At 47.1% G+C, this 26,497-nt stretch overlaps 1 protein-coding gene across 3 annotated transcripts in view; it reads right to left on the bottom strand.

The window, feature by feature from the left end:
- Window positions 1–26,497, bottom strand: part of DAPK1 (death associated protein kinase 1) — a 212,137-nt gene that overhangs the window by 74,255 nt on the left and 111,385 nt on the right. For all 3 annotated transcript variants that reach the window (XM_017547144.2, XM_017547142.2, XM_017547145.2), the window contains exon 3: window positions 25,456–25,677. In XM_017547144.2, the coding sequence (XP_017402633.1) occupies window positions 25,456–25,677 (222 nt within the window). The remainder of the gene's footprint in view (window positions 1–25,455; window positions 25,678–26,497) is intronic.

Genomic DNA, 26,497 nt, shown 5'->3' with positions numbered 1-26,497 from the left:
TTTTAAAGATGGTGTTTCACCATGATGGCCAGGCTGATCTTGAACCCCTGACCTCAGGTGATCCACCCACCTCAGCCTCCCAAAGTGCTAGGATTACAGGCGTGAGCCACTGCGCCCAGCACAAGATAGAATTTTCTAAATTAAAACATTCTGGAAGGTTCCTGACTTTTGCTAGGAATTGCCCAAAATATAGCAAGACTTGATTTGGGACCAGCTCTTGTTACCATCTAAGCTGTAGAGGACCCCTGTCTACATACTAACTACTCCATGAGGCCCATTTCAAGGCAAACATTAGGATTCTTCAGAGTGGAAGAAATCCGGCGCCAAGTATGCTCCCCCAGGGCACTCCTTCGAGGCCTGCCTCCCAGGTCACAAAGCCCTGGAAGGCAGAGGTGCCAGCTCCAATTCTGGTCTCAAGGGGTGGGCTACTGGAAGGGATGTAAGGAGGTCACATCAACTCTCTGGACCTTACCTTGCTCTATGTATAAATAATGAGAGAATTGAGTAACTGGGTCAAGTTCCTTGAATCCAGGACTACATCTGGCCAGTAAAATACGGACAAAAATGATGTGTGCCATTTCAGACCTGACCCCTAAAACATCCGATGTGATTCCCCAACCAACACTCTCATCCCTCTCTTTGGCTGCCGGAATACATGTGACCCAGCACAGGACTCCAAGAAGGGCCTGGGGGAAGCAGAGACTATGTGGAAGTAATGTGGATCCCTGAGTCACTGCCTGGAGGAGGTCATCAATCTACCCTAACTGCATGAGACTTTGAGTGACTGAGAGACAAATCCTGTTATGTTAAGCTACCAGATTTTGTGGTTGTCTTCTGTCTGCTCTAAATATAAAACTATTTAATCAGAAGTAATAATGTAACACATTTTATAAACTAAAAGAAAGCGACTGATGGAAATGCACAGAGCACGCTAACTATTGTGGTTATCTATTGCTGTGTAACAAATCTCCCCAGAATGTTAAGTTTTAACCATGATAATCATCTCATGGGTTGGGAATTCAGGAAGGGTTGGCTGGGCAGTTGTGGCTTAGGGCGTGTCGTGGGTTGCAATCAGACAATGGCTGAAGCTGAAACGGCAGGTGTGCTGAAGCTGAAACGGCAGGTGTACTGAAGCAGCCAGGGGCTGTCTGGGCACCTGTCTCCTTGTAGTCTCATGTCTCTGGGCTGGTCTCTCCATCTGGGCTAGTTTGGGCTCCCTCATAGCACACTGGCCTCAAGTTACGTGGACCATTCAGAGGCAGGTCAGGGCTCCAGAGCAACTGTCCCAGCAAGCAAGGTGGAAGCTGCCTCAGAAGTCACACAGCATCGAAAGGACCTATCCAGATCCAAGGCAAGGGGGATTCCAGGTGTTTGGCCCTACAGGTAGGATAGTTGATAACACTGATGCCATCTTTGGAAAACATGTCACACTGACTATGACAGAGGAACTGAAGTTTTCAATTTTATTTCATCCTAAATGTCTACTTTAAAAGGATTAGGCCCAGGCATCGTGGTGCACAGCTGCAAACCCAACACTTTGGGAGGCCAAGGTGGGATTGCTTGGCACAACAAATTTGAGACCAACCTGGGCAGCACAGTGAGACCCCCATCCCTACATAAAATTTTAGAAATATATTCAAAAAATAATGAAAAACAAAAGGGTTAGGTATAGGTAGTGTATTAGTTTGCTGGGGCTACACTAATGGAATAACACACTTTGGGTGGCTTAAAATGACAGAAATTTCTTGCCTCGGTTCTAGAGGTTACAACTCCAAAACCAAGGTGTCTACAGAGCCATGCTCCCTCCAAAGCTTGGAGGGGAATCCCTTCTGGCCAATTCCCAGCTTCTGGGGCTTTGCCAACAATCTCTGGGCTCCTGGCCTTATTGAGGAGCACTCCCATCCCACCTGCACATGGCGCTTTACCTGCATCTCTCCCTGTAGGCTGCCCACTGCACACATCTGTGTCTGCATCCAAACTCCCCCTTTATGAGAACATCAGTCATATGGGATCTGGGCCCACCCAGGTGCCCTCATTTTAACTTGGCTACATTTGCAAAGGCCCTATTTCCAACGAAGATGACACATTCTGAGGTCCTGGCGGTTAAGACTTCAACATATGTTTTGTGGGGGAGCATCCAATCTAACCCATAATAAGTATAACTCCTCAAATTATTACAGATTGGCTAAAGCAATTCAGGAAATAAAGAGAAGCAAGTAAGGGGAAGATAATTAGAATCCACTAAGTGTTTTCTTAGTCTTGCATTTGGATCTCCTGTGAAGGAAGGGCTCATTCATGTATTGCTATAAAAATGTTTTAATTTGGGTCAGAAAAATGTGGGTGAGAAATAAATATCTGGTGCTCTTCTTGGGGCTTAAGCAAATCCCCAAGAATTTTGAGATGATTCTTCCTTTACCATAACTACCCTGGTATACATGGTGTGAGGGAGTGAAGTGGTCCCCAACTACCTCTTGGCTTTGCCTCTAAATAAACCAAGAACTAAGACTCAAGACACCACCATCACCATTGTGTTGAAAGTTCTTTACTGTTAATTTAGGAGACATCTTGAAGGGTGTTCATATGCTCACCTCTCATATTCTAATTTCAGTTCTTTGGGTCACTGGAGGACTTTGCTAAGTGAAAACTGAAGCTGGGACATAGGAAGGGAAAGATGGAACACAGGGCATTCCTTTCTGCATTTGTCAAACAAGAGCGAATCTAAGGTTGGAAACAGAGTCGGGGGTCGAAGCCATTTTTTGCTTCTATACTGCATTTCCCTCAATTAAATGAATCACATCAACAAAATTTCTAACCTTAAGGCCTCCTCTGAATTAGCCCTACCTTCTTTAAATCCAAAATGCAAGATGTATCCGAAAATATGTTTTCTGTCTGTTTTCACCTCAAATTCAAGTTCAAGTAACAACTTAAAAGGAGCTGCGTGGATTCTCATAAAACAGCATGCCTGGCACTCAAAGTTCATGGGAAAGAAGATCTTCCATTTTACCCAGGGAGGTTGTGTGAAAGCAGGAAGGAGCCTCCTGAAGGTCCCTAGATAAACCCCTAAGGGAAGAATATGGCTCTAGGGCTGGGAGGCACTGCAGGCAGTAGCCTGGTTTGCATGGGGCTCTGTGTCCTCAGAGAGGTTAAGTTACTTTCACAGGCACAGTTTCTATGTCTGTAAAATGGGGATATTAATTCCTACAGTTCTAATGGGATTAATGAAGACAACATGGCTAGGATATGAGCATCTGGCACAGGGCAATGGTCCCAACATTCCCTGCAGCAGTCCACAGCCTGAACTCCTCACAGCCATAGGTGAGAGAAGCCTTTGAAGCTCCTCTCTCTGAGTGCCTCTTGCCCAGGGCCTGGGTTTACGGCGTGGGAGTCTGATGTGGACCTCATGCTAATGATAGAATAAGGCCCTGCACTCTTGTGGTTGAAGAGTAGGGTTTTGCTGAAACAGATGGACATTCCTGGGGCCAAAAATCTGGGGAAGACAGCAAACAGGAAGACTGGAAGGTGGGCCATGGCTACGAGGGAGAGGGGACACTCTGTCTGCGTCTTTCTTTTGGGTCTAGACACAGTGGAGTTTAGGCATTCCTGAGAGCAGCCGGGGGGAGGTGGAGAGAGAGCAAGTAGAGGGGGGGCGTGGTTGGGCTGAGGAGAGAGGAGGTGTTGGCCATTCAAAGCTTGGCACAAGAACCCTGCGATTTATAAGCACCACCGCCTACTTGCTGTGACTCTATTTTCCTCCTGTCATTCTCAGCTCTCAGTAAAGTCTTATTTAAAATGCTTCAGTTGTACCAGCTGTGCAACAATAAATTAAGCACAAAGCATTTTCCTGCTCAGGCAAGAGTGTCAAGGGGACCTGAGGCCAGGATGGAGGTCATAGAGGTGATGAGAGAGGACCCTCAGGAGCAAGGTCAACCTCATGGGCTGAGGCAGCGGCCCTCAGAACCCCTTTCCATGTGAGTGTCTCCGCACGGCCACCTTGCTGGGTCTGGGCTTGCTGAGGAAGATAGCAGGCTCCTTAACAGCCACCAATGTGTTTGGAAAGAACTGAGCTTTGTCTTGGTCTCAAATCAGTATATTACAAATATACTGATCTTTAGAAAAATGAAAACATCCATCTACAAAACTGAAGCTGCTTCAGAACATCTCCCCCAATACTGGTCCTCCTCCTCCCTACCTCCCCAAAAGCATGCACTATCATGAGTATGGTGTATAGCCCTCCAGAACTTTTTATGAAGTCTGTGCACCATATGGCATTGTTTTATGTACATTTTAGGAACATAAATGACATCGGAGTCTATGCATCAATCTGCAATTTGCTATTCAACCTCAGCAATTAGTAGAGATCTATACTAGCCCATTAGTATAGCTCTCTTGCATCCACTTCACTGTGGCCAAATGTTCACCTGAAGGTCTAGATAAAAGAGTTTATTTAGCCCATTCCCTAACGCCTTTACATTCATTCCAAATTTTCACTATCACAAACTAGAAGGAAATGATTCCCTGTGCACCTGACTACTCCAAAGATGTGACAGTTTTTCTAGGCTCTAGGATATCTAGCCCAGTTTGGAATTTCTGGGTCAAGGTGACGCTCAGTTGCAGGCTGTGCTGCATAACCCTATGCTTCTCCAGCAGCAATTCATGAATGTTGCTTTGGTTTCATGTCCTCACTTGCTTGTTTTTGTTTCTTTCTTTCTTTTCTTTTTTTTTTTTTTTTTTTTTTTTTTTTTTTTTTTTAAAAAACAGAGTTTCGCTCTTGTCGCCCAGGCTGGAGTGCAATGGCATGAACTCGGTTCACTGCAACCTCTACCTCCTGGGTTCAAGTGATTCTCCTGCCTCAGCCTTCCGAGTAGCTGGGATTACAGGTGTGGGCCACCACACCCAGCTAATTTTTTTTGTGTTTAGTAGAGGCAGGGTTTCACTATGTGTGTCAGGTTGGTCTCGAACTCCTCAATTCAGGTGATCCACCCAGCTTGGCCTCCCAAAGTGCTGGAATTATAGGTGTGGGTCACCGCACCTGGCCCTTGCTTGGTATTATTACTTTTGGCCAATTGAATGAGTGGAAAACATGAACCAATGTTTTATCATACACTTCCCTGCTTAGTAGCAAGACTGGTCATCGTGCACATGTTTACTGGCTGTTTGTACTCTAGTGGGTATAAACTGTGTGTCCACATCCTTTGCCCATTTTCTTACTGAACCGGTAAAGTCATTCATTTTAATTGATTGATGGGTGCTCCCTACATATTCTGGATACTACACCTTGATCTCACATATTCTGAATGTTTTCTCTCCCTCTGTTACTTGCCTTCTAACTTTGCTTAAAGCAATGTTTTGTTACACAGATGTTTTAAATTCACATGCAGTCAAACTTATCAATCTTTTTGCAGAAATCAAGATTTTCTAAACCAAACATGAGAACAATAATACAGCATGTGGAATCTAGCAGCTGTGTGTCCCAGGGCAAAGTACTTAATCTTTCTGGGCTTGTGGATGTTAACAATGGCTGCCTGTGTGCCCAGAGCAGCAGGTGGCATCTCACAGATCTTCTCCGGCACCACTGTCCCTTCCCAACACCCTGCATGTCTCTACACGGGGAGCTACTCGAGGGCAGCGTTCCATACCGATGATCGCCGGAGCCCGTCACAGGGGAAGCTGGAGCTCCCAAGAGAGCTGATCCTGTGTACCTCTTGCCCACTCCACATTTAGTGACATTATGCTAGCAGCTGGAGACTGGCCATGGTGGGAGCATTTATACCACAGAAATAGGCAAACATTACCACCAAAGCTCTCTCCCTGGAGAGCCTGTTGTTAGAGCTCTACCAGCACGCCACCAACCTACAGCGTCCTAGGCACAGCATCTGCCTGCATGGCCTGCAGCTGAAAGCTGCCGTTCCTGCGGACGGACAACTCTAGTTAGAAAATTCTTTCCTATAGAGACCCAGGATCTACCTCTGGCCACACAGGTGCTGGTTCTGCCTTCTGGAACAGCGATGAACAAGCTGTTTCTGTGAGACATCGCTGGGCCATACGCTCTCTCTTGCATCTGTTCAACTCTGCTATGTGTTCTATTTTGCTTTTATTCTTCCACCATTTGAAAATGTGAAAATGTCTTCATTTTATTCTTGAGGACTGCACATACACAGGTGACAGTCTCGGGCCCACTAGCTGTAGTTTGTCAACTACTCAAGAACAACGGAGGTCACAGAACCCAGCCGCACTGGGGCCTGCACGGCCACCTTCCCATATCTGAAGATGGTTATCATGTGCTCCGAGTGTTTTCTTCCCAAGCCTAGGGTCCTTCCAGTGTTGCTCTTAAAGTCAATTCCAAATAACGGTGACTTTGGAATGCTTATAGAATCCACTTCTCTGGACCTCTGGAGCTGTGGTGGGCACTGATGCTAAAAGGTACAGTGGATGGCAAAAAATGGACACGGAAAGCTGACCGAGGTCAGTCGGGTGCTCTGGACAACTCAGGAGTGTCACAGGATCTGCAAGAAAGCAGGGGATGGGGTCCCGGCTGAGTAATCTGGGAGAAGACACTTAACCTTCAGTAGAATAAAGATGGCTGCAAACCTTTTGGTACGATCCATTGAGAGCTGTGGTCTCTTTTGCTGCATTGCCTTGAATCTGAGAAGCCTCTGTGCCTGCTAGACCAATAGAATTTGAAAGAAGTGATGCTGAGCCACTTTCCAGGCCCAGGTCTTAAGAGACTGGCAGCGTCCACGTCCTGTTTTGGAGGACATACTCTTGGGTCTCAGCTGCCATGCTGTGGAAGAGCCCAACTAGCACTATGGAGGAGCACAGGTGGGGTGAAAACAACAGCTCTGGCTGAACTCATCACTGACAGCCAGCACTACCTCATCGGTCACGTGAGGGGACATCTTGGAAGGGGATCCCCTCTGAGTGATGTCCCGCATGTCAGGGGCCATCTAAGTAGGGAATCCTGTAGCCCCAGGCAGCTGCTCCAGCTGGGGCTGCAAGGAGTAGGGAAAAGCTGTCCCTGCTGAGCCTTGTCCTGATTTCAGATTTGTGATCACAACAAATGACTGTGGCCATGTCACATCAAGAAGCTTTGGAGTGGTTTCTTTTGTAGCAAGAGTCTCAGAACCCTGCCTCCTTGGGCTTTTGTGAGGATTAAATGACACGATGTATATAATACACCCGGCATAGAAAAAGTGCTCAGTAAATGGCAATTATCAGCATTCAGAAAAAATAAAGCTGCTTGAGTTCCCCTCCCAGTCCAGGAACAAAGTGTTACCTCCTGTCTGAGGGGTTTCGCTCCTCAGGCCCTGCTTTCTACAGAGGTGGATATTTTTTCAGGGTTTCAACATTAAATGAGATCAAATGAAAGACGCTTCTGAGCAAGAGCATGGCACACAGTCCTCGTGCAGGAAACGCTAGCTCAATCCCCTGCACAATCCCTTCCTCTCAGGACCCCAGAACCTTTCATAAAAACCATCTTGTCTTACGACTCCGCTCCCAACCCACCCTCTAGGCCATCATGACACCACTGTACCCGGTCCCCAATGTCTCTTAGAACTAACAGGCAATTTTATTCCAGTTCCTTTGTGTCCTGGTTGATGATGGGGACAGGCTGTCATTACCAGCACAGAAAACCTTATGTTTCAGGGATGTATGCCTCAGGCATGAGGGACCAAACCTGTTAGCTCCGCCAACTGTGCCAAGAAAAGAAAGCTCCACATTTGGAAATACTTTGGGATCCCCAAAAGGTCTCTAGCCTCAAAAATGTGGTCTTCCATAGGCATGAAAGACTGATCTGGGAAGCTGCATTATGGTCCAGCCTGCGTGGAAAAGGAAGATTTTAATGTGATCACTTTCATTCATAAATGAAAAAAGCAAAATCATGACTTTCTTTCGGCATCCAAGATGGAAACAGAATGCTGGATTGGTGAAAAGAAAACGCACTGTAATTTATCGATACCAGCAGGCCTGGGAGGACGTGGGGCCAGCCCACTTTACTCAGCTGTTAAGAAGGCGGAAGTCGTTACCAGCACAGCACAATAAACAACTGTGCTTTCAAGTCCTAGTGGGCCCCTTATATGACCACCCAACCCACTGACTCAGATGATGGCATGCTCAAATTCAGGCCCAAATGATTAGGCAGCAGTTTGCTGAGGCGCAGATTTTCAAACAGGAGGCTGCAGTTCTCAGCTTGACATGGAATTAAAAAAAAAGTCCTTATTTTTTCTTAAATTGAGGAAGCATTATGTGGGATATAATGAGGCATTTATAAAACAAGCCAACAAACCAAAACCAATCTTTTTTTCTCTCTTTCCCTTTCAGGGAAGAGAATCCACCTTCCCTCTACCCATTGCATCAATCAAAATGACTGTAGCTCTTGAAAACGAGCTCTTGGTTCAGGGACTTGGTCTTTCAAGAGACAGCCCTCTGGAGCAGCAACCTTGAGTGTTGTTTTGTGAGACGCTGGAGGCTGCTGCTCAGGCAGCGGGGTGACACACCCTGCAGGGTGTCTGGTGTAGGAGGTTGTCACACCTACGAAGGAGTCACAGAAACCACAGCCTCCCACCCCAGCACTGGGCATTGGCTCATTTTCTGATTGTCTGCTTGCATTTTTGTTTCCACAGGGGATAGGGAGCGAGGGGGCACAAGAAACAGAAATGCATGGGGGAGGTACCATAAAAATACTCCAAACAGATGAAATCAGAATTTGTTCAAGTTCCCAGAGACCTCTCAGAGATGAAAATGGTGGAGGACATCAACTCAGAGAAATTTTAAATAAAAAGTGCAACACAGCTAGCATGAGAGCCATTATAGAACAGAGGCTCAGTATGCACCCCACGTGCATATTGAGAGAGGTGGTAACGTGTGAGGAAGGGCCCTGGTATTGCCGAGGCTCTAGTGGGGGAACCGAGCATTCCTGGGTTGGTGAGGAGAGGCTGAGGGTCTGGAGTCACCCAGGCCACAGTTCTAACAGGAGGTGAAGGGAACAGGCAGGGGCGGGTAGAGGGTGGTGCTCAACAGTGTCCACTTCAGGTGAAATTAAAAAACAAACTCAGGTGAGAAAAACCACACGCTAGCATGAGAGAAAAAGGCCCAGAATCAGAGTGGACCCTTAGTTGCCTGCATCAGGAATGCAGCGTGGATTTCAAACCCAAAGCAAGAGGCAGACACCCTCATACTTAATATCCAAAGAACTGCAGACCACAGACCGCCCTGGGCCCTATATTTCAAGAGAAACACAGAGTCTGGAAAATATTCAGAAAATGGCACACCAACAATAGGGTGGTACACACAAGGAAGATGATGAAGACTGTCTCCTCCCCGGGAAGGTCAGGGAGGCCTGGAGATGCAGAAATGCTTACCGCAGATGGCCCCAGGAATGGAGGAAATCTGGACTAGGGGGTGCAGGTAGGAAGCCCACCAGCCTCTGGGCATGGCGTCCCCCAGTAAAATGGCAGAGCCTGATAAGCGGGTTGCTGTGAATGGATTGTGGGTGTGTAGAGGCACAGGTCCCTCCCCGCACCTCCCAGGTTGCATGGAGCCCTGGGATACTCGGCTGGACCTTCCAGGAGTTCATCTCCAGCCACAAACTCCGCCATTTACCCCAGTGCTCAAAGTAAGTGGTCATGACCAATGCATGCTGTCCCAGTGCAAAAAAGAAGAGGGCAGCCTTGCTCTAGGAAATACTTGGAGGAAGGAGGGTAAAGAGGGAAGTGCCTGAGAGACACACTATAGCTTCATCCTCCAGTGGACAGAATGCAGATTCCTTGGCTGGAACTAAAGAAAGTGCTCAGGCACAGAGAAACAAGGCACCGAACAGCCAGAGTGGCCGCAGCACAAGCCAAGTCTCTTGTTGCTTTAACGGCTTCAGCCCAGGCTTTGGATACCCACAGATATAATTAGGCCAATCAAAAGTGGGGCAAATGGAAAAGCAGCGGCTGCCAGGCATCTCTTCAGCCTGGGTAATTATAACGGGAGCTGGAACAAAAGGCTGGCCCAAGTAAGCCAAGCAGGGACAGCTATAGATGGAGGTTTATTCCAGAATCAATCTGCCTGGGCTAGTTGAAAACAAGGGAAGGCTATTATCCGGGGAAGCACAGACACCCACCTCCTCCTCCTCCTCCTCCTTCTTCTTCTCCTCCTCCTCCTCCTCCTCCTCCTCCTCCTCGACTGGGCTTAATTCCCCCTGCCCTTTCATGACCTGGAAATCCCAGGAGAGAAGACCACCAGCCCATCAGAGGCACACAGCTGATCCGAGGGACATGCTGCCTGTCCTTTAGCCACCTTGAGATCTGGAAAGCTGCAGTTTTAACAGGCATAGAGTAGAATAATTCTTCCCTCGATTTGAGGAGGGGGAACAAGGGTTGGAGGAGGAGAAAGAGATGGAAAAGGAGAAAGAGCTGGAACTCACTCAGCAGATGGTGAGGCTGTCACCTGCTTTCTATCCCAGTGTCTCTCTTTGAGCTATAAAAGCCTGGCCCTGAGAGAAGAGGGGATCAGAGACCAAGGAGGGTTACAAGAAGACAGTCTCCACCACCCACCTAAGGAGAGGGGCAGGGAGCAGGTGGCCTGAAACCCTGCTCTGCTGGAAGCAGGGGCTAGGAGCAGAGATCTCCCCCACCAGAGGCCTCTAAGGAAGAGCAGATGAGGTTTGGATCTCCTTTTCAGCAGCATCATCTGTCTGGGACCATGCATGCCAGGGGAAGAGCAGGATGGGTGCCAGGGAGGATGCTGTAATGGGCAAAGGGGCCTTTGCATTGTCTGAAGGGCTCATCTTCTTTCTTTCCTTCTTTGCAGAAATATGCATTGGCACCTGCTATGTGATGGGCATGACTCTACAGATGACAATGACAATCAGCAGCATTACTTTCAGCCGCCCACCTCTGACTGTCATCAGCCCCTAGCATGACAATGCCAGATATATAAGTTCTCAGCGCTTGTCCCCTGGAGCTTCATCGACTGTCCTACCAGACTCATTCCCATCCATACATCCAGTTCAAACACATGGTTCTGCATCTCAATCCTCTCAGGCCTAGGGTGGAAATCAGCTCTGCTGACCAACTGCCCTGTTCTCATGAGAGAGGACTGCTTCAAGTATGGCAGGTCATGAGCAAGCCAGAGCCTTCTGGAAGCAGTGCCTGTGGTTCTGTTTCCTCTCTTCACCCCACCGTCCTTGCATGGAAAATCTCCTCACTACGGTTCCTCAGAGTCCTTACTGTTGTCTCCCAGTCAGTCTCCCTGACAGAATTCAACCTCGACCACTTTCACTGGTGGCTGGAAGTGTGCTAGCATGCATACCCTCTCCTACAAGCTTGGCATAGAAAGACAAATCAGTAAAATATTGGTACATCCCCTAGGAAGCTCACAGTTCACTGCAGGAAAGCCACATAAACATTTAAAATATAGTACAGTATGTGCTATAATGAACCCATGGCTGCCTAAAAAGTGAGGAAAACACAAGTACAAAAACAATTAAACCTAACTGAAGTAGGCAGGAAATCCAGAGAGGGTGACATGTGAGCTGGGTTTTGATGGATGAGTAGGAGTTCTACAGGGAAACAGGTGTGACCTGGCAATGGCAAGATGTTCTCTGTGGGTGGAGCATCAGGGCAGAGGCAAAGGGGGGTGGAAGAGACATGGATGGATATGGGGAGGGGCCTGGACATGGGTTCAAAGGCTCTACACCATTCTACCAGTCATGGACCTTATTTGGTGGGCAGGAGGGAGCCATCCAAGATTAAATCTTTCCTGAGATATAATTCACATGCCATACGGTTCACTCTTTTAAAGTGTACCACTCAATGGGTTTCAGTATTTTCAGAGTTACGCAACCATCCTCACAATCTAATTTTTTTTTTTTTGCTTTTCTTTTTTTTTAATTGCATTTTAGGTTTTGGGGTACATGTGAAGAACATGCAAGATTGTTGCACAGGTACACACATGGCAGTGTGATTTGCTGCCTTCCTCCCCACCACAATAATTTTAAAACATTTTATCCTCCCCAAGAGAAGCCCTAGCTCGTAGTAGCCACTCCCCTTTCCCACCCCACCCTCACCTGCCCTCGGCAGCCACACAGCTACTTCCTGTCTCCACAGGTGTGCCTACTCTGGACAGTTCGTGTCAATAAAACCACAGGGAGTGCGGTCTATTGTGTCTGGCCTCTTTCACTTAGCATGTTTTCAAGGTTCATCCATGTGGTAGCATGCATTAATACCTCCTATATTCCTTACCAAGTAACAGTCCATTGTATGGACATGCCATGTCACTAGCTGAGGGACATTTGGTTAGTTTCCACTTTTTGGCTAGCATGCACATACTTCTATCACTTTCATCTGTAAGTTTTTGTGTGGAAATATATTTTCATTTCTCTTGGGTACAGTTTGAGGAGAGGAGACGCTGAATCCTATGGAAACGATGTTTAACATTTTGAGGAACAGACAAACTTTCCCAAAGTGGCTGGAGCAATTTACATTTTCACCAGCACTGTTTGAGAGTTCCAATTTCTCCACATCCCCACCGACACTTGAGAGTGCCTGTCTTTTTTTATGATAGCCATCCTAGTGGGTGTGAAGTGCCATCTCATGGCGCTTCTGAGTCGTAGATCCTACTAATAATATTGAGCATCTATTTGTGTGCTGTTCACCAAAGATTCTTCAGCAAGAGAAGCAGCTGTTTTGTAGTCAATCCAGGGGTGAGCTCAACAGGTGAGAAACTGGAGGATGCTGCCATAATTTGGGATGAATTCCTGAGATTCTAGGCCAGGGCCAAAGTAGGAGATTGGTAATAAGGGGAGACTAGAAGCTCTTTCAGCGGCAGAACTTGCAGGACGTCATGGAAGACTAGATGTGTGGCACAGTGGAGAATGGAGGAGAAGAAAACAGAGGCAAGGAGAGCTCTGAGGTTCCCAGTCTGGCAACCAGGAAGATGGGGATGCCACAGACCGAGCTAGAGAAGAAGAGGGAAGCAGGGGCTGTGGAGGGAATGCTATGAGCCCAGTTTACAGCATGTGAAGTTGAGATGCCTTGGGGGACCCATCTGGGGGGAAACGTTGAGTAGGCCACTGGAGAAGCAACTGTGGGGTTCCAGAGACACCTAGACATACATCTGTAGAGATTGCCAATTTATTAGGAGGTGACAGTTGAGTATCATGGGCTGTATACAAGTTCATGCATTTTGCCATAAACATCAGAACGTTTTGGCAGCACCCTTTCAGTGGCAGGAGTAGAAATGGGAGGTAGATGAAAGTGGTCTGAAGAGGGAATGAGCATCAAGGAAGAGAAGGGAGTGAGTATAGGTTGTGTCCTGTCTCCATGCAAACCCTTCCCATTGCATCCATTATAAACATGGACGCCAAGGAGCACCAAGACCACTCGCATCCCTTCTGAGACGGATGCAGCACCCAAGGGGCAGAAGAGGCAGGCGGAGTTGAGCTTTCCTGCTGGGCCAGTGGCCCTGGCAATGGAAATCTATCACCAGCCAAAGAGCCAAGACTTCTGGCCCTCACCCTCCACGTCTCTACCTCCCCATTCCAATAAGGAAGTGGAAAAAAGGGAAAACAAAAGGGGATCATGCTTCCGGAAGATGTACTCCCGTTTAAAGAATTTCTGATGGGCACAGAGTCTTTGAGAACAGAGGGCATGAGATCAAATGGACCCTAACTCTGCAGTGACAAATTGTGCGTTTTTCAGTGAAAGAATGCCATCAAGGGAGGGGGCCGCTGGGAAGTTTGGGCTGTAACTAGTTAGTTACAGCATCAAGACTGAAGTGTCAACTGGACTAGAGAACCAAGACAAATCTCTTTAAACCCAAAGCGAGGTTGCTTTCTCTATGCCTCTCCAGAGCCACGCTCCAATCTCCTACATCCACATCTGAGTTTGGGGAGGTTGTTCATAAAGATTGAATCAAAAGATTCCCTTCAAAACAGGATACTAGTTTGGTTTGGCCAACAGGTAGGCCCACAGAAAAGGAGAATACTTTCCAGCCATGTGGCCATGGATTTGGCTGAGGCCCTCTACTGAGACTCAGCTCATGTCATGCAGTGCTCTCCAGCAAGTTATCCTTTCCAGGGTCCTCACATCACTTCCCTGTTTTACTTTTCAGGTCCAAGGGTGATGACAGTTCCATTCTCAGAGGGTGCTTCCCCATCACTTATCGTGTTCTCTAAACCTTGCACGCATGTTTGTTAAGTCTAAAATTTCCCTGTTTGTGTGGGTCATCTGCTTCCTGGTAGGACTCAAACTGACTCAAACCCTGATATTCAAGAAGATGGGGTACTTTGCTCTTTAGGAAACTCGGTCAAAAGTTTCCTGAAGCTCATGCAAGTAAATCAACGTCTCCCCTCAAAACTGTCATTCTCCCTGGTCAACTAACTGGTTCTTGAGCTACATGTGACTGTCTCTCAGATCCTGCTGTTCTTCCTGCTCTCTCCGGACTTGACATCTATGTATTGGGCCAAGCACAGTCTTAAGTGCTGTGGATGCCACAGTAGCACGCAGTCTTGCCCTTGAAGAAACATATCGAAGGGGCATATAGGCACATGTCACTGTCATGCCAGACCCCCCACGAAGCCATCCCACTCCTGGGCTTCAGCATTCCCACTGGAAAACTAGAACATTTTCTGCCCACCCCCAACTTCATGGTAATGCTTAGAAATGAGGGGTAAGAACAATGCAGCTGCACTAGAGAAGGAAGCAGAAAGGTGAGGGGCCCTGGAATGCCAGGTTGGCTTTCAAAAGCTTCTACATCACTGCTTTCCAATAGAGGAGGCGCACACGTGTCTCTGGAACCACTGGAATGTGAGAGTCATTCTCAAGGTAGAGCCAAGCTGGCCGATCAGGCCACAGACAATGGGGTCTTGCAGGCGAAATCCTACAGTGGCTTAGCAGAATTCTAGGGCTCAGAAAACTCAAACAAAAGAATTCCCTCCCCAAGAGGCTACTGTCTGAGAATGAGCATCTCTCCACCCCCTCCCTGTGACCTATATCTGGATAGAGGGGGTACAGCGTTTCTTATCTGCAGGGTGGTAACGTCACTCTCCTGGAGTTGCATGCAAGGATTCAATGAGATCACTTCAGGGAGGCGCCCGCTGTGGCTGACTCAGAAAGGTAAAGTAAAGTGTAGTTTCTCTTTTCCTCCAAGGAAAGCCACTCAGTCACTTAACCATATCCCCTCTTCAGGCAGCTTGGGAAGACCCATGCCTAAGTGCAAGTACCTTCAAAGGAGTGAACGTTCTTGCCCTACATTTCTGAAATAATTGACTCTACTGGAATTTTCCTGTCAACATATTAGGGGAAACCACTTCTGTCATCTAGGGGAGACCAGGTCCTTGAGCCCGTTTCTATCTAACTTTGTTAACTGAATAGTGTTTGCACCTCACGGTAGCCAGGCTCAGTCGCTGCATTCATTCAGAGGCTGGAAGTGAAACTGACATTTCAACGGGGAACGCACACATATTCCCAGCAGTCCCGCTGGAGCCCTGAAGTTCCTCATTTGCATCGCAGTAATTTTGACAATACTACAAACAAGTTACACACAGGGGAAAAAAAGAGTTGTTAAGTAGAAGAAGGTGAGGTAATAGTTATCTGGAAATACAAATTAGGAGAAAAAAGCCGTAGGAGGCTGTTCCAGGAAGTATTTGCTTGTTAACCACATTTTGCAATGATATGAGGCAGAAGGGGATGCTCTGAGGGGCTCGAGGATGTCCTGGGAAGACCGTCACTGATCTGTTGCAGATACTGATCTAATAAGGCAATCCTGCCATGACCTGCAGGCTAGGCAGTCTCTCCTGGAGTACTAGCTGGGAACAAACCATCCCTGGCTGCCTGTCTCCAACCCTCACCCCAGTCACCATCCCAGAATTGTGGGCATAGTACGCCCTGGGTGTGGACTCCATATGACCAGAATGGAGGAAAGCCAAACAGAAGGTTTGAGCAGAGCCTGACCACCAACTAGGCAGCCCCAAGGCCTGGAAGGGACTGGCCTCTGGGTGGAGAGAAGGAGCTGCCTGGCCGGGATGGTGGCAGCCACAGTACCCGGGAGCCCACGGCAAAGATGGGGAAGATACTGGGGCAGCGATCAGGGGGAATCGGGTAAGAGGCAAAACCAGTACATGTGAGGGGACGGCTAGAGCCACAATTCCACAGAGCTCTCTTCCATTACACCCGCTGGATGTGCAGGTTGGGGAAGCAGTTGGCCAAGACAGGAAGAAGAAGATCTGAGACCAGGGGTAGTTTTTAAGAGGAAGTGTGAACAATTTGCAGGACTTTCACCACCCCAGAGAGCAGTGCAGGAGAGTCTGGTCCCTGGGAAGGAGTCTAAGCGTAGTCACCTGCCTGGAGCTGTGGCAATCCCTGAGGCTGGCTGGCGGGCAGCAACGATGCCTGCTTCCCACACTTCAACCACAATCACGGGTCTTTCTTGGAGATAAACAGAGATTCCAAATATTGCTTAGAGCTCCTGTATTCAGTATGGAGAATATCACGGCAGCTACTAAAATTATGACTATATCTACAGATACAGATATAAAAACTACAGATCTATGAGCTCACAGATACCATATGGGGTTTGTTTCTAAGATTCCTATTGTCTCAGTTTTTCTTAAGACCATGCAGAAATCAAACAATCCACTTCAGTGAGTGAAAATACCTATTTAATAACACTAAAGAAACACTTTTCAACTGAACTGGCAAGAAGTGAGAGTGTGGGGGAGGACACATACAGGGTTTTCTTTCTCAAGAGAATGCCTGGATGGAAAATAACCTATTTTACATGATTTAGCTCTGCTTTGAAAGGTAGAGACTGCTGCCAAATGCACTTTACTTTTCTGCTCTTGCCTAATAGTAGATCTCTGAGGAGCGGGATGCCAGAAGTGGAACCCACAGGAGCTCTTGAAATTACCTTTGTGAATAAAGACAAAAGTTCAAAAAGTCAAAATTGCTGGCTCAAGCTCAAAAAAGAGAACAAATGTGGCAGCAGAAGAAGGCACTGATGAAGCCTGTGTGCTGTGGTGTGGTGTGTGCTGTGTGTGGTTTGTGAGCCCCCAGAGAGAAGCAGAGACTGGGAGACTGAGGGCTCTGTGCCACACCCCCCATGTATCAGTTTCCCCAAGTCCCAACAACCACATTCAGCTCTGTACAAGCTTTGCCACTTTTAAGATCCTTTGAAACTATCACTTTAACCACTGCATGTCTTTCTCGAAAGGCTCTTGTGATTCTGATATTGCTGACCAAGGCCGCGTGTGTTCATCTACATACATGCACCATCCTGATATACAATGAAAAACAAAATTGTATTTGTATTCTGATTATTTTGCATCTCAGTTTGGTTATGAAAGAGAGAGTGAACCAACTGAACCATCATCCTACATAAGGCAGCCTAATATTGCACAAATGTTTGAATACAACTTAGCAGTTGTTTGTGATAGGCAAACTGAATTCCAGAAATTATTAACTCAGCCAAAGTGAAAAAGAGAGCTAAAAAGAAGAGCTGTCTAACAGGCATAGTGTTTCAGTTTTGCACGATGAAAAGGTTCTAGAAATCTGTTGCACAACAACATGGGTGTAATTAACACTGCTGCACTGTGTACTTAAAAATGGTTAAGATGGTTAAATTTTATGTTGTTTTACCATGATTAAAAACGTAAGAAAAATTTACCTTTTTAAATATTAAAAATGCAGCATTCCATGCCCTACACTTGGCTACAACCACAGCAGACTGCACTAATTAAATGGAATTTCCTGTCACAAAGAAAAAGAGAGAAAGCTAAATGGGGTTACTCTGTTTTAAAGATGTGCTTCAAAATGAAAGCAGAATAAGGGGGAAAATTTAGGACTGGAGAACCAAACTGGCTTGATTTCTCTGGAACAATCCACTATGCCAGTACTTCGGCCATCTTAGCACTCTTACTTTAAAATTCTTAACATGATAACCTTTGAGACATGTGATCCAGGGCTACTCAGGTGACCATACTGAAGCAGGCCGGAACCTGGTGATGTCTATTTCTTTATTATGTTAGACTCCGAACCCCCATCTCTGCTCAGGATATCTGCAGGGAGTAAGATGTACATATTGCATCATTTTGCACTTACCTGATGGCATGACCATAATTAGGCATTACGTTATGTTTCATTTTGTTTCTAAATGGCTTATAGAAATTTGGATGAACATGTGAGTACGCACCCAGTCCAGGAAATCTAGTTTCCGTTAACTGGTACCTCTGTGTTAGTTTCCTAGGGCTGACCTAACCAAGGACCACAAAGGGGGTGGTTTAAAACAACATTGTTATCACATAGTTCTGGGGGCTGGCAGTGCAAACTCAGTATGTTGGCAGACCTGGTTCCTTCTAAGGAATGTGAGGGCGAATCTGCTCCATGCCTCTCTCCTGGTTTCTGGCAGGTTCCTTGGCTTATAGATGCTTCACTCCACTCCTCTGTCTCCACATGGCCTTCTTATAAGGACACCAGTCCTATCAGATTAGGTTCCCCATGCTACTTAAGGACGACCTCATCTTAACTAGTTATATCTAAAATGATCTCATTTCCAAAAAGGTCATGTTCTGAAATACTGGGGTGCTATTGTTTGAATGCTTGTCCTCTCCAAAACTCAAATTGAGATTTAATTGCCATTGTGTTGAGAGGTGGGGTCTTTAAGAAGCAATGCCATAAGGGCTCCTCCACCTTCATGGGTGGGTTTAGCGCCTTAAATAAAGGGCTTCTGGGAGTGGGCTCTTGCCCTCTCTTGCCACGTGATGTCTTTTGCCATGTTATGACACAGTAAGAAGGCGCACATCAGATGCAGCAGACTGGACTTCCTGTCTCTAGCACTGTAAGACATAAACTTATTTTCCCTATAAATTACCTAGTCTGTGGTCTTCTGTTATTGCAACCCAAAATGAACTAAGACAGGGATATAGCACTTCAACATATCCTTTTTTGGGAGCGCCGCCTCTCAAAAGATGAACCCCAGGCCAGCAGCATCAGCATCACCTGGGAATCTGTTAAAAATGGAAATTCTGGCTTTCAAGGTTAGGAAAAAAAAAATGGAAATTCTGGCTGGTCGCTGTGGCTCACACCTGTAATCCCAGCAATTTGGGAGGACAAGGTGAGAGGACTGCGTAAGCCCAGGAGTTCAAGACCAGCTTGGGCAACAAAGAGATACTCTGACGTTGCTAAAAATAAAAAACAGCTGAATGTGGTGGCACACACCTGCAATTCCCAGGTACTCAGGAGGCAGAGGTGGGAGAATCACTCAAGCCCAGGAGTTCAAGGCTGCAGTGAGCTATGACTGCGCCACTGCCTTCCAGCCTGGGTGACAGAATGAGACCTTGTCTCAAGCAAAAAATGAAAAGTCAATTCTGAGCTGGGCCCCGTGGCTCACGCCCCAGTCCCAGCTACTCAGAAGGCTGAGGCAGGAGAATCGCTTGAATGCAGGAGCTTGAGGCCAGCCTGGGTAACACAGGGACACCCTGTCTCTACAAAAAATAAAATTAAATAAAAATCTGAACGCCCAGGTCCCACCCCAAACCCACTGAACACAAAACTCTGGAACCTTGCCGAACAGTCAAACAAGGCCTTCAGGTAATTCTGATGCATGCTAAAGTTTAAGAGCCCTGTTTTCAGTTAAACTGTACTTTAAAAAAAAAATCACTTCATAACGCTAAGTGTGCATCTTGCCCTTCCCATAGAATCACAAAGCCTTTGAGGCCGTCTTTCTCATGTTACTTCTCCTAAAGTAGCAATCAACTTACTGCTTACATAAAACAGGCTAGAATATGGAAGCCTGTGCAGGACACGCAATCTTCAGATGTTTCATTTTGTGTGTTCATGAATATGATAAACTGACTGCCAAGATTAAAATCTAGATTATAGACTTCCTGAAAAAACTGGAAGAGCTGACAACACTGAATCCAAAATTGCACACAGCAACAATCAACTGACTGGTGGCTGTCCCTTTGGGGTGGGGTCTCGGGGCTCCAGTTGGCCACAGTCAGTCTCCACCATCCCCAGCTGTACCCCTGACACTGAGGCTTCATGGAGGCCAACCATGCTCATTTGTATTGTATGCCTAGCCCCTAAGGGCACTTGGCTTTGAACAATGGCCGGGTAGACAAGAGCTAGGCAGAAAAATGCGTAACTATCCACAGACCAAAATACTTCACTGTTTCTGAGCAGCAAGTTTAGGAAGGGAAAGCCAGAAGGCAGGGCTTCTGATGAACAAGGCCACACACTTTAGAAATAGCATCGACTTTAAGTTCTGTGAGTTTGGCTTCACTCTTCACCAGATAACAAGGCAAGTTACGAAACAATTCAAGCGCTGAAGATGTAAGTTTTGTAGTGGCTTGCCTGTGTGACGACGTGTGGGTGAGCTATAACACAGTAAGAAGAAATTTTGGTATCGGCACGACCTCATTAGAGAACAATGGGACGTGGAGGACATGAAATCTGAAATCGTGATTTTAAGACACCACATGTGCCTCCTTCAGGTGTATGCTATGCTGAGCTGCAATGACAGATCCTCTGAGAAATGATTCTCCAGTGGAGCAAGTGGGGAAAATCTCATGACTTTAAAGCTACTTTCAGGCTTGCGAAAATGTTAAAGGGTAGGTCTTGGGCTGGGATTTGACAACTGCACCTTTAACGCAGATCCCAAATAGTTTCTGTACAAAGGTTAGACAAGATACCTTTTTGGGCCAGTGGCAGTGGCTCGTGAAATACCAAGTGGAGGGGTAGTTTGGTATTTCAGTGTAAAGGATGGGCCTGGAGTCTGGAGGACAGAACTCACATACATAAAGGTAGAGAGAGGCACAGGCTTCAACAAGGGGACCTGCTTCATCAGCAAGCCTCAGGAAGTTCACCTTGCCATGAGGTTAATATCAAAGCGGTAAATCCAAAAACTACATCCACTCAAAAATTACTGAGCCAGAGGATTCAGACAAACAGCCATGTTACCTCATGGGGTTATATTCTGACAAGCTGTTCACTTTCCTTCTCTCCTTAACCACCACTGTCCTTCAGCATCCTTAAGAAAGAAAAGTCGAGATGGAATCTGTCACTGATGACTAAAGCCTCCATTAAAGATACTAGGATTTAAGATGACAATTTTCTCAAAGGCAAAGATGACTGTTTCTCCCAGACAGATTTAATCTTTTCAATAGTCTATTAAAAATTACAAAACATAACCTCCAAAAAAAGTATGGCAAAAAGAAAAAAAATTACAGCACACCTCTTCAAGGGAATGTAAATATATAAAAAAATGGGACAGGCTTCCAAAATAACAGTAAGGGTGCACTTTTTGTTCTTGGTACTTAGTACCGCTGTGTTTTCAGGGTTCTCCAGAGAAACATGCATCCTAGCGTGTATGCGCATCCTGCACATCAGGTGAATATAGAGGAATTTGCTCACATTATTATGGAAGCTGGCAGGTCCCCAAATCTGCACGGTGAGTCGGCAAGCTGGCGACTCAGTAGAGCTGATGGTATGGTTCCAGCCCAAGCCAGCAGGCTCAAGACCCAGGAAAAGCTGATGCTTCAGTGTAAGTCCAAAGGCAAGGAAAAGCCAGCGTCCCAGTTCAAAGTTGCGTTAGGCAGGAAAGATGGTCCCGTACTCAGGGTCACTCTTTTTGTTCCATTTGGGCCTCCCACTGATTGGATGGAGCCACCCCCATTGGGGATTGTGTTCTGCTTCATTCCGTCTACAGGTTTAAATGCTAAACTCACCGAAAAACATCCTCACAGACATGACCAGAATAATGTCTGATCAAATATCTGGGTTCCTCATTGTCCAGTCAAGTGAACACATCAAAGTAACCATCACAACCCCTCAGATGCCTGAGTGGTGAAGAGGCAAGAACAGTCAGCTCCCAGGGGATGCTAGAATTTGTGAAGAACAAATAACCAGGGACCTGTCTAGCCCTGTGAAGAAGTGGCCAGCTCCTAGGAGCCCTCCAGCCCACTCCATCTAACAGCTGTTCCTGGTGAGCTCACTCAGCTTTCATTCAGGGTCATCACATACTTAACAGTGTAAAGCTGTATGCCAAGATCCACCTATCAGAAAGCCTGCAGTTGAAAAACAGTACAGGGCCCCGTGCTGCTGGAGCAACTGGAATTCTCGTCCATTGCTGCAGGGACTGTATAACAGCATGCTCACTTTAGAAGACAGTTTGGCAGTTTCTCAAAAAGTTGGACATACATTTACTACACAATCCAGCAATCCCAAGATCTCTAGGTATTTCCTCAAAAGAAATACAAACCTATGCTCACATACAAGTCTGTATGTGAAGGTGTGTAGCAGTTTTACTCATAATTACCGAATACTAGAAACAAGCCACATGGGTGAATGCATTATAAAAAATTCTTACAATGAAATACTGCTCAGTAATAAAAAAATGGACTCTCTCTTCATGCACAAATCTCCAATGCAGTCTGCTGAGTGAAAGAAGCTAGCTTCAAACAGTTGTATACTATATGATTCTATTCACTGGACACTTCCAAACGACAAAACAATACTGATATAGTTTGGCTCTCTGTCCTCACCCAAGTCTCATGTCGGATTATAAATCCCGATGTTGGAAGAGGGGTCTGGTGGGAGGTGAACGAATCACGGGGGTGGACTTCCTGCTTGCTGATCTCCTGATAGAGTTCTCAGGAGATCTGGTTGCCTGAAAGTGTGTAGCACCTCCCCCTTGTCTCTCTCTTCCTCCTGCCAGCCACGTGAGGATGGTGCTTGCTTCACCTTTACCTTCTGCCATCATTGTAAGTTTCCTAAGGCCTTCCCAGCCATGCTTCCTGTCCAGCCTGCAGAACCATGAGTCAAAGCTCTCTTCTTCATAAATTACCCAGTCTCAGGCCTGCCTTTGTAACAGTGTGAGAAGGGACTAATACAAACAGTGATGAAGGTCGGCTCAGGGCTTGCCAGGAGTTAGGCAGTAGAGGACAGGCATGAAGGGGAAGTATTAATACAAGGGTACTGGAGTATTTAGGGGTATGGGAACTGTTCTGAGTCCTGGTTAGAGTGCTGGTTACATGATTTACTTGTGCTAACTTTCATAGAATGATACCATCCTCCTCCAATGCCCTATGTGCTGTATGAGAAATAAAATTTTTAAATAATCAAATGGTAAAAAAATAATTGTATGCCGCCCAATTTAGGCACAGGGTACATGCAGCTAATGAGAACTATCTGTGAACTGAGCCAGGCAACAGAAGTTGAATGCACAGTGTATACATGCAGACAGGCACAAGGCGGGCAGTGACTCACAGGCATTGCTCAAATATTTTAGTATGAAATGAGGATAAGTGGCATTCTTGAGTCACTGGACACAACCTGGGAATTATTTGAAAAGGCAAAATAGTTGTGATTTGTTATGTTTCTTTTTGCAGACACTTTGTATTCACTGTCTTAAGGCAGGAAATGTAGGCTTAAAAACAAGAAAGGATTTGCCCTGGATTTTGATCCCAGTTCTGTCTGGTTCCACAGTCCCCATCTTCGCTCAAGGCTGCCGCCTCCCAGAAGCCACATAAAGCCTCAGGGAGGATTACACCACGATTTGTCCCTTTTCCTCTGTGTGCCCTAAGCAGATCCTTAATCTCCTGGCCCCTTAAAGCTCTGCTCTTCCTTTAAAGCCACAGTTCTCAGTTGTGAGGGTGGGGAAGTATGGGGGGAAGCAGGAGGCTTTGCCCCCAGGGTACATGTGGCAATGTCTGGGGATATTTTTAGTTGTTACAACATGGGGGAAGAGTGTACTGGCATCCAGTAGGTAGAAGCCAGAGATGCTGCTACACATTCTACAATGCATAGGACAGCCTGAAGGATGAATGATTCAGCCCCAAATGTTTCTGGTGCCAAGACTGAGAATAGCTGATTTGGAGGGAGGGAGGGAAGAAGGAAGGAGAGAGGAAGGACAAAAGGGAGGGAGGAAGAAATGAAGGAAGAAGGGGGGGAGGAGGAAGGATGGAAGGAAGGAAGGGAGGGGAAGGGAGGAAGGAAAAAGAAAGGGAGGAAGGAAGGAAGGAGAGAGGGGAGGAAGGAGGGGAAGGAGAAAGGAGAAGAGAGGAAAGGAAGAAGGGAGGGAAGGAGGAAGGAAGGAAGGAGGGAAGAATGGAGGGAGGGAGGGAAAGAAGGAGGAAGGAGGGAGGGAAGGAAGGAAAGGGAAAAGAGGAAGGGAAAGGGAGGAAGGAAGGAAGGAAAAGAGGAAGGAAGGAAGGAAGGAAGGAAGAAAAGAGAGAGGGAGGGAGGGAGCGTATTACTCTCGTTTACAAACCAGTACAGTGCTAGGTATTTAAACATTCTTATCTCCTTTATCTCCCCAAGAACCTTCTGAGGTATTATTAATCCCATTTTATAGTTAAATTTCTGGCTGAGACCCACAAAGAAATGTGCCCAAATCCCAGTGGTGAGACAAGATGCTGTGGGGACTGCAGGCACCCGGGACTGCAAAGCCAAGGTACCTGCAAGGTGGCACCTGGGAGCCAGCCTGGCAGTTCTGCTAACCTTCTCCTCCTTCATTTCCTTCTCCTCACTTCTTACCCCTGAGACATCTGTAAAGAAGGGGCGGTTGGATGGCAAAGAAGGAAACTGTTAGATGGGCAAAAGGGCAAATCTGAATTCAAGAGGCTTCCAGGAAATGGATGGAGGCTGTCATCACTAAGAGCCACCAAGGACTGGTTTGTCCTCAAATCTTTTGTTCCATCTGTCCCTCCTCAAGGTGCTCACATCTCACCTCCATCCCCAAAGCCCGGAGACAGAGCAGATGTGTGCCCTGGGCTGGCTTCCTCTCCTCTCCTGCCAGTATGTGCTGCTGGACTCAGCCACGGGGAGTGGGGCACACTCAGCCAGCAGGCAGGAAGCTGGGGACCGGAGGGGTGGGAGAGGGAGACCAGAAACACCACAGAATAACACGCTGCAATCAGTTTCCCATAACAACATCCGATGGGCACAGCTTGCCTGAGAAAATCAGCAACTCGCTTTAAAAACAAGTCCAATTTGAGTGATTCTGGCTCAATTCTAACCATTCATATAATTAGTGTTGATGGATTCAACAGTTAAAAATGGGGTTTGTGCGTTTAAGATAGAGGAAGGAGGAAGAGATGGGGGAAGAGACGAAGAGAACAGAAGAAGAAAAGCAGAAAAACGGAGAGAGGACAGGAACAGAGTGAGTGGGAGAAGGACATCAGTTTGAAGCTTAACAGGAACACCCCAGAAAGTGGTGAACCCCAAGACAGGGAGAGCCTTTTGCAAACTGGGTGAAATCACAGTAATGGCAGCTGCTCTTTAGAGTTTGTTCTAGACCTCTGCAGCTAGGTCTCAGGTCAGGCAGCATCGCTGTTCTCACACACCCCGTGCAGCAGACCCAATTCCCGATGCCTCTCTCGGGCGCGCCGTTGCATGGTCCAGCTGGAAGGAAGCTGCGGCTGATGCCCGCCACACCCTCTCCCCAGCCCAGCCCAGCCCAGGCGGCACTCACAGTTCCAGGATCAGAATGACGTCCGTCTTGTTCTCGTAGACTTCGTGCAGGGTGATGACATTGGGGTGCTGGATCTCCTTCAGGATGCTGACCTCCCGCTCGATGTCCTCGCGGCTCACGCCCCGACGGCTGGACTTGGTCCTCCTTTTCTTGATGAATTTGGCGGCATACTGGAGGCCGGTGCTTTTCTCACGGCATTTCTTCACAACCGCAAACTGTCCGCTGAAAAGAGAAGATGGGGGATTCTTTACCGTTCACAAAACAAACCAACAACAACGACAACACACACAAAAAAAACAGGATCTGAGTGAGGACCTGGCATGGCGCAGAGGGGGACAAGGGAACCGTGAATAGGAAAGTTCAAATTGTGAAAAAGTACAAATTAGGTAGGGAGGTTTCTTATCATCATTCAGTTTCACTAAGCCTGTGTCTTTAAAAACGATGCTGCAGGGGCCGGGAGCGGTGGCTCAAGCCTGTAATCCCAGCACTTTGGGAGGCCGAGGCGGGTGGATCACGAAGTCAAGAGATCGAGACCATCCTGGTCAACATGGTGAAACCCTGTCTCTACTGAAAATACAAAAAATTAGCTGGGCATGGTGGCGCATGCCTGTAATCCCAGCTACTCAGGAGGCTGAGGCAGGAGAATTGCCTGAACCCAGGAGGCGGAGGTTGCGGTGAGCCGAGATCGCGCCATTGCACTCCAGCCTGGGTAACAAGAGCAAAACTCCGTCCCCCCCCACCCCCAAAAAAACGATGCTGCAAGGAATACAAACTTTTTTTTTTTGAGACAGTGTCTCGCTTTCTCACCCAGACTGGAGTGCAGTGGCACGATCTCAGTTCACCGCAAACTCCGCCTCCCAGGCTCAAGAGATTCTCCTGCCTCAGCCTCCGAGGTAGCTAGGATTACAGGCACATACCACCAAGCCCAGCTAATTTTTGTATTTTTAGTAGAGACGGGGTTTCTCCATGTTGGTCAGGCTGGTCTCGAACTCCCGACCCGAGGTGATCTACCCGCTTCAGCTTCCCAAAGTGCTGGGATTAC

This window comes from Cebus imitator, unplaced genomic scaffold (assembly GCF_001604975.1).
Source record: "Cebus imitator isolate Cc_AM_T3 unplaced genomic scaffold, Cebus_imitator-1.0 Scaffold196, whole genome shotgun sequence".
Lineage (NCBI taxonomy): Eukaryota > Metazoa > Chordata > Mammalia > Primates > Cebidae > Cebus > Cebus imitator.
Note: the sequence above shows the minus strand (reverse complement) of the source record. Positions and strands in the feature narration are given on the sequence as shown.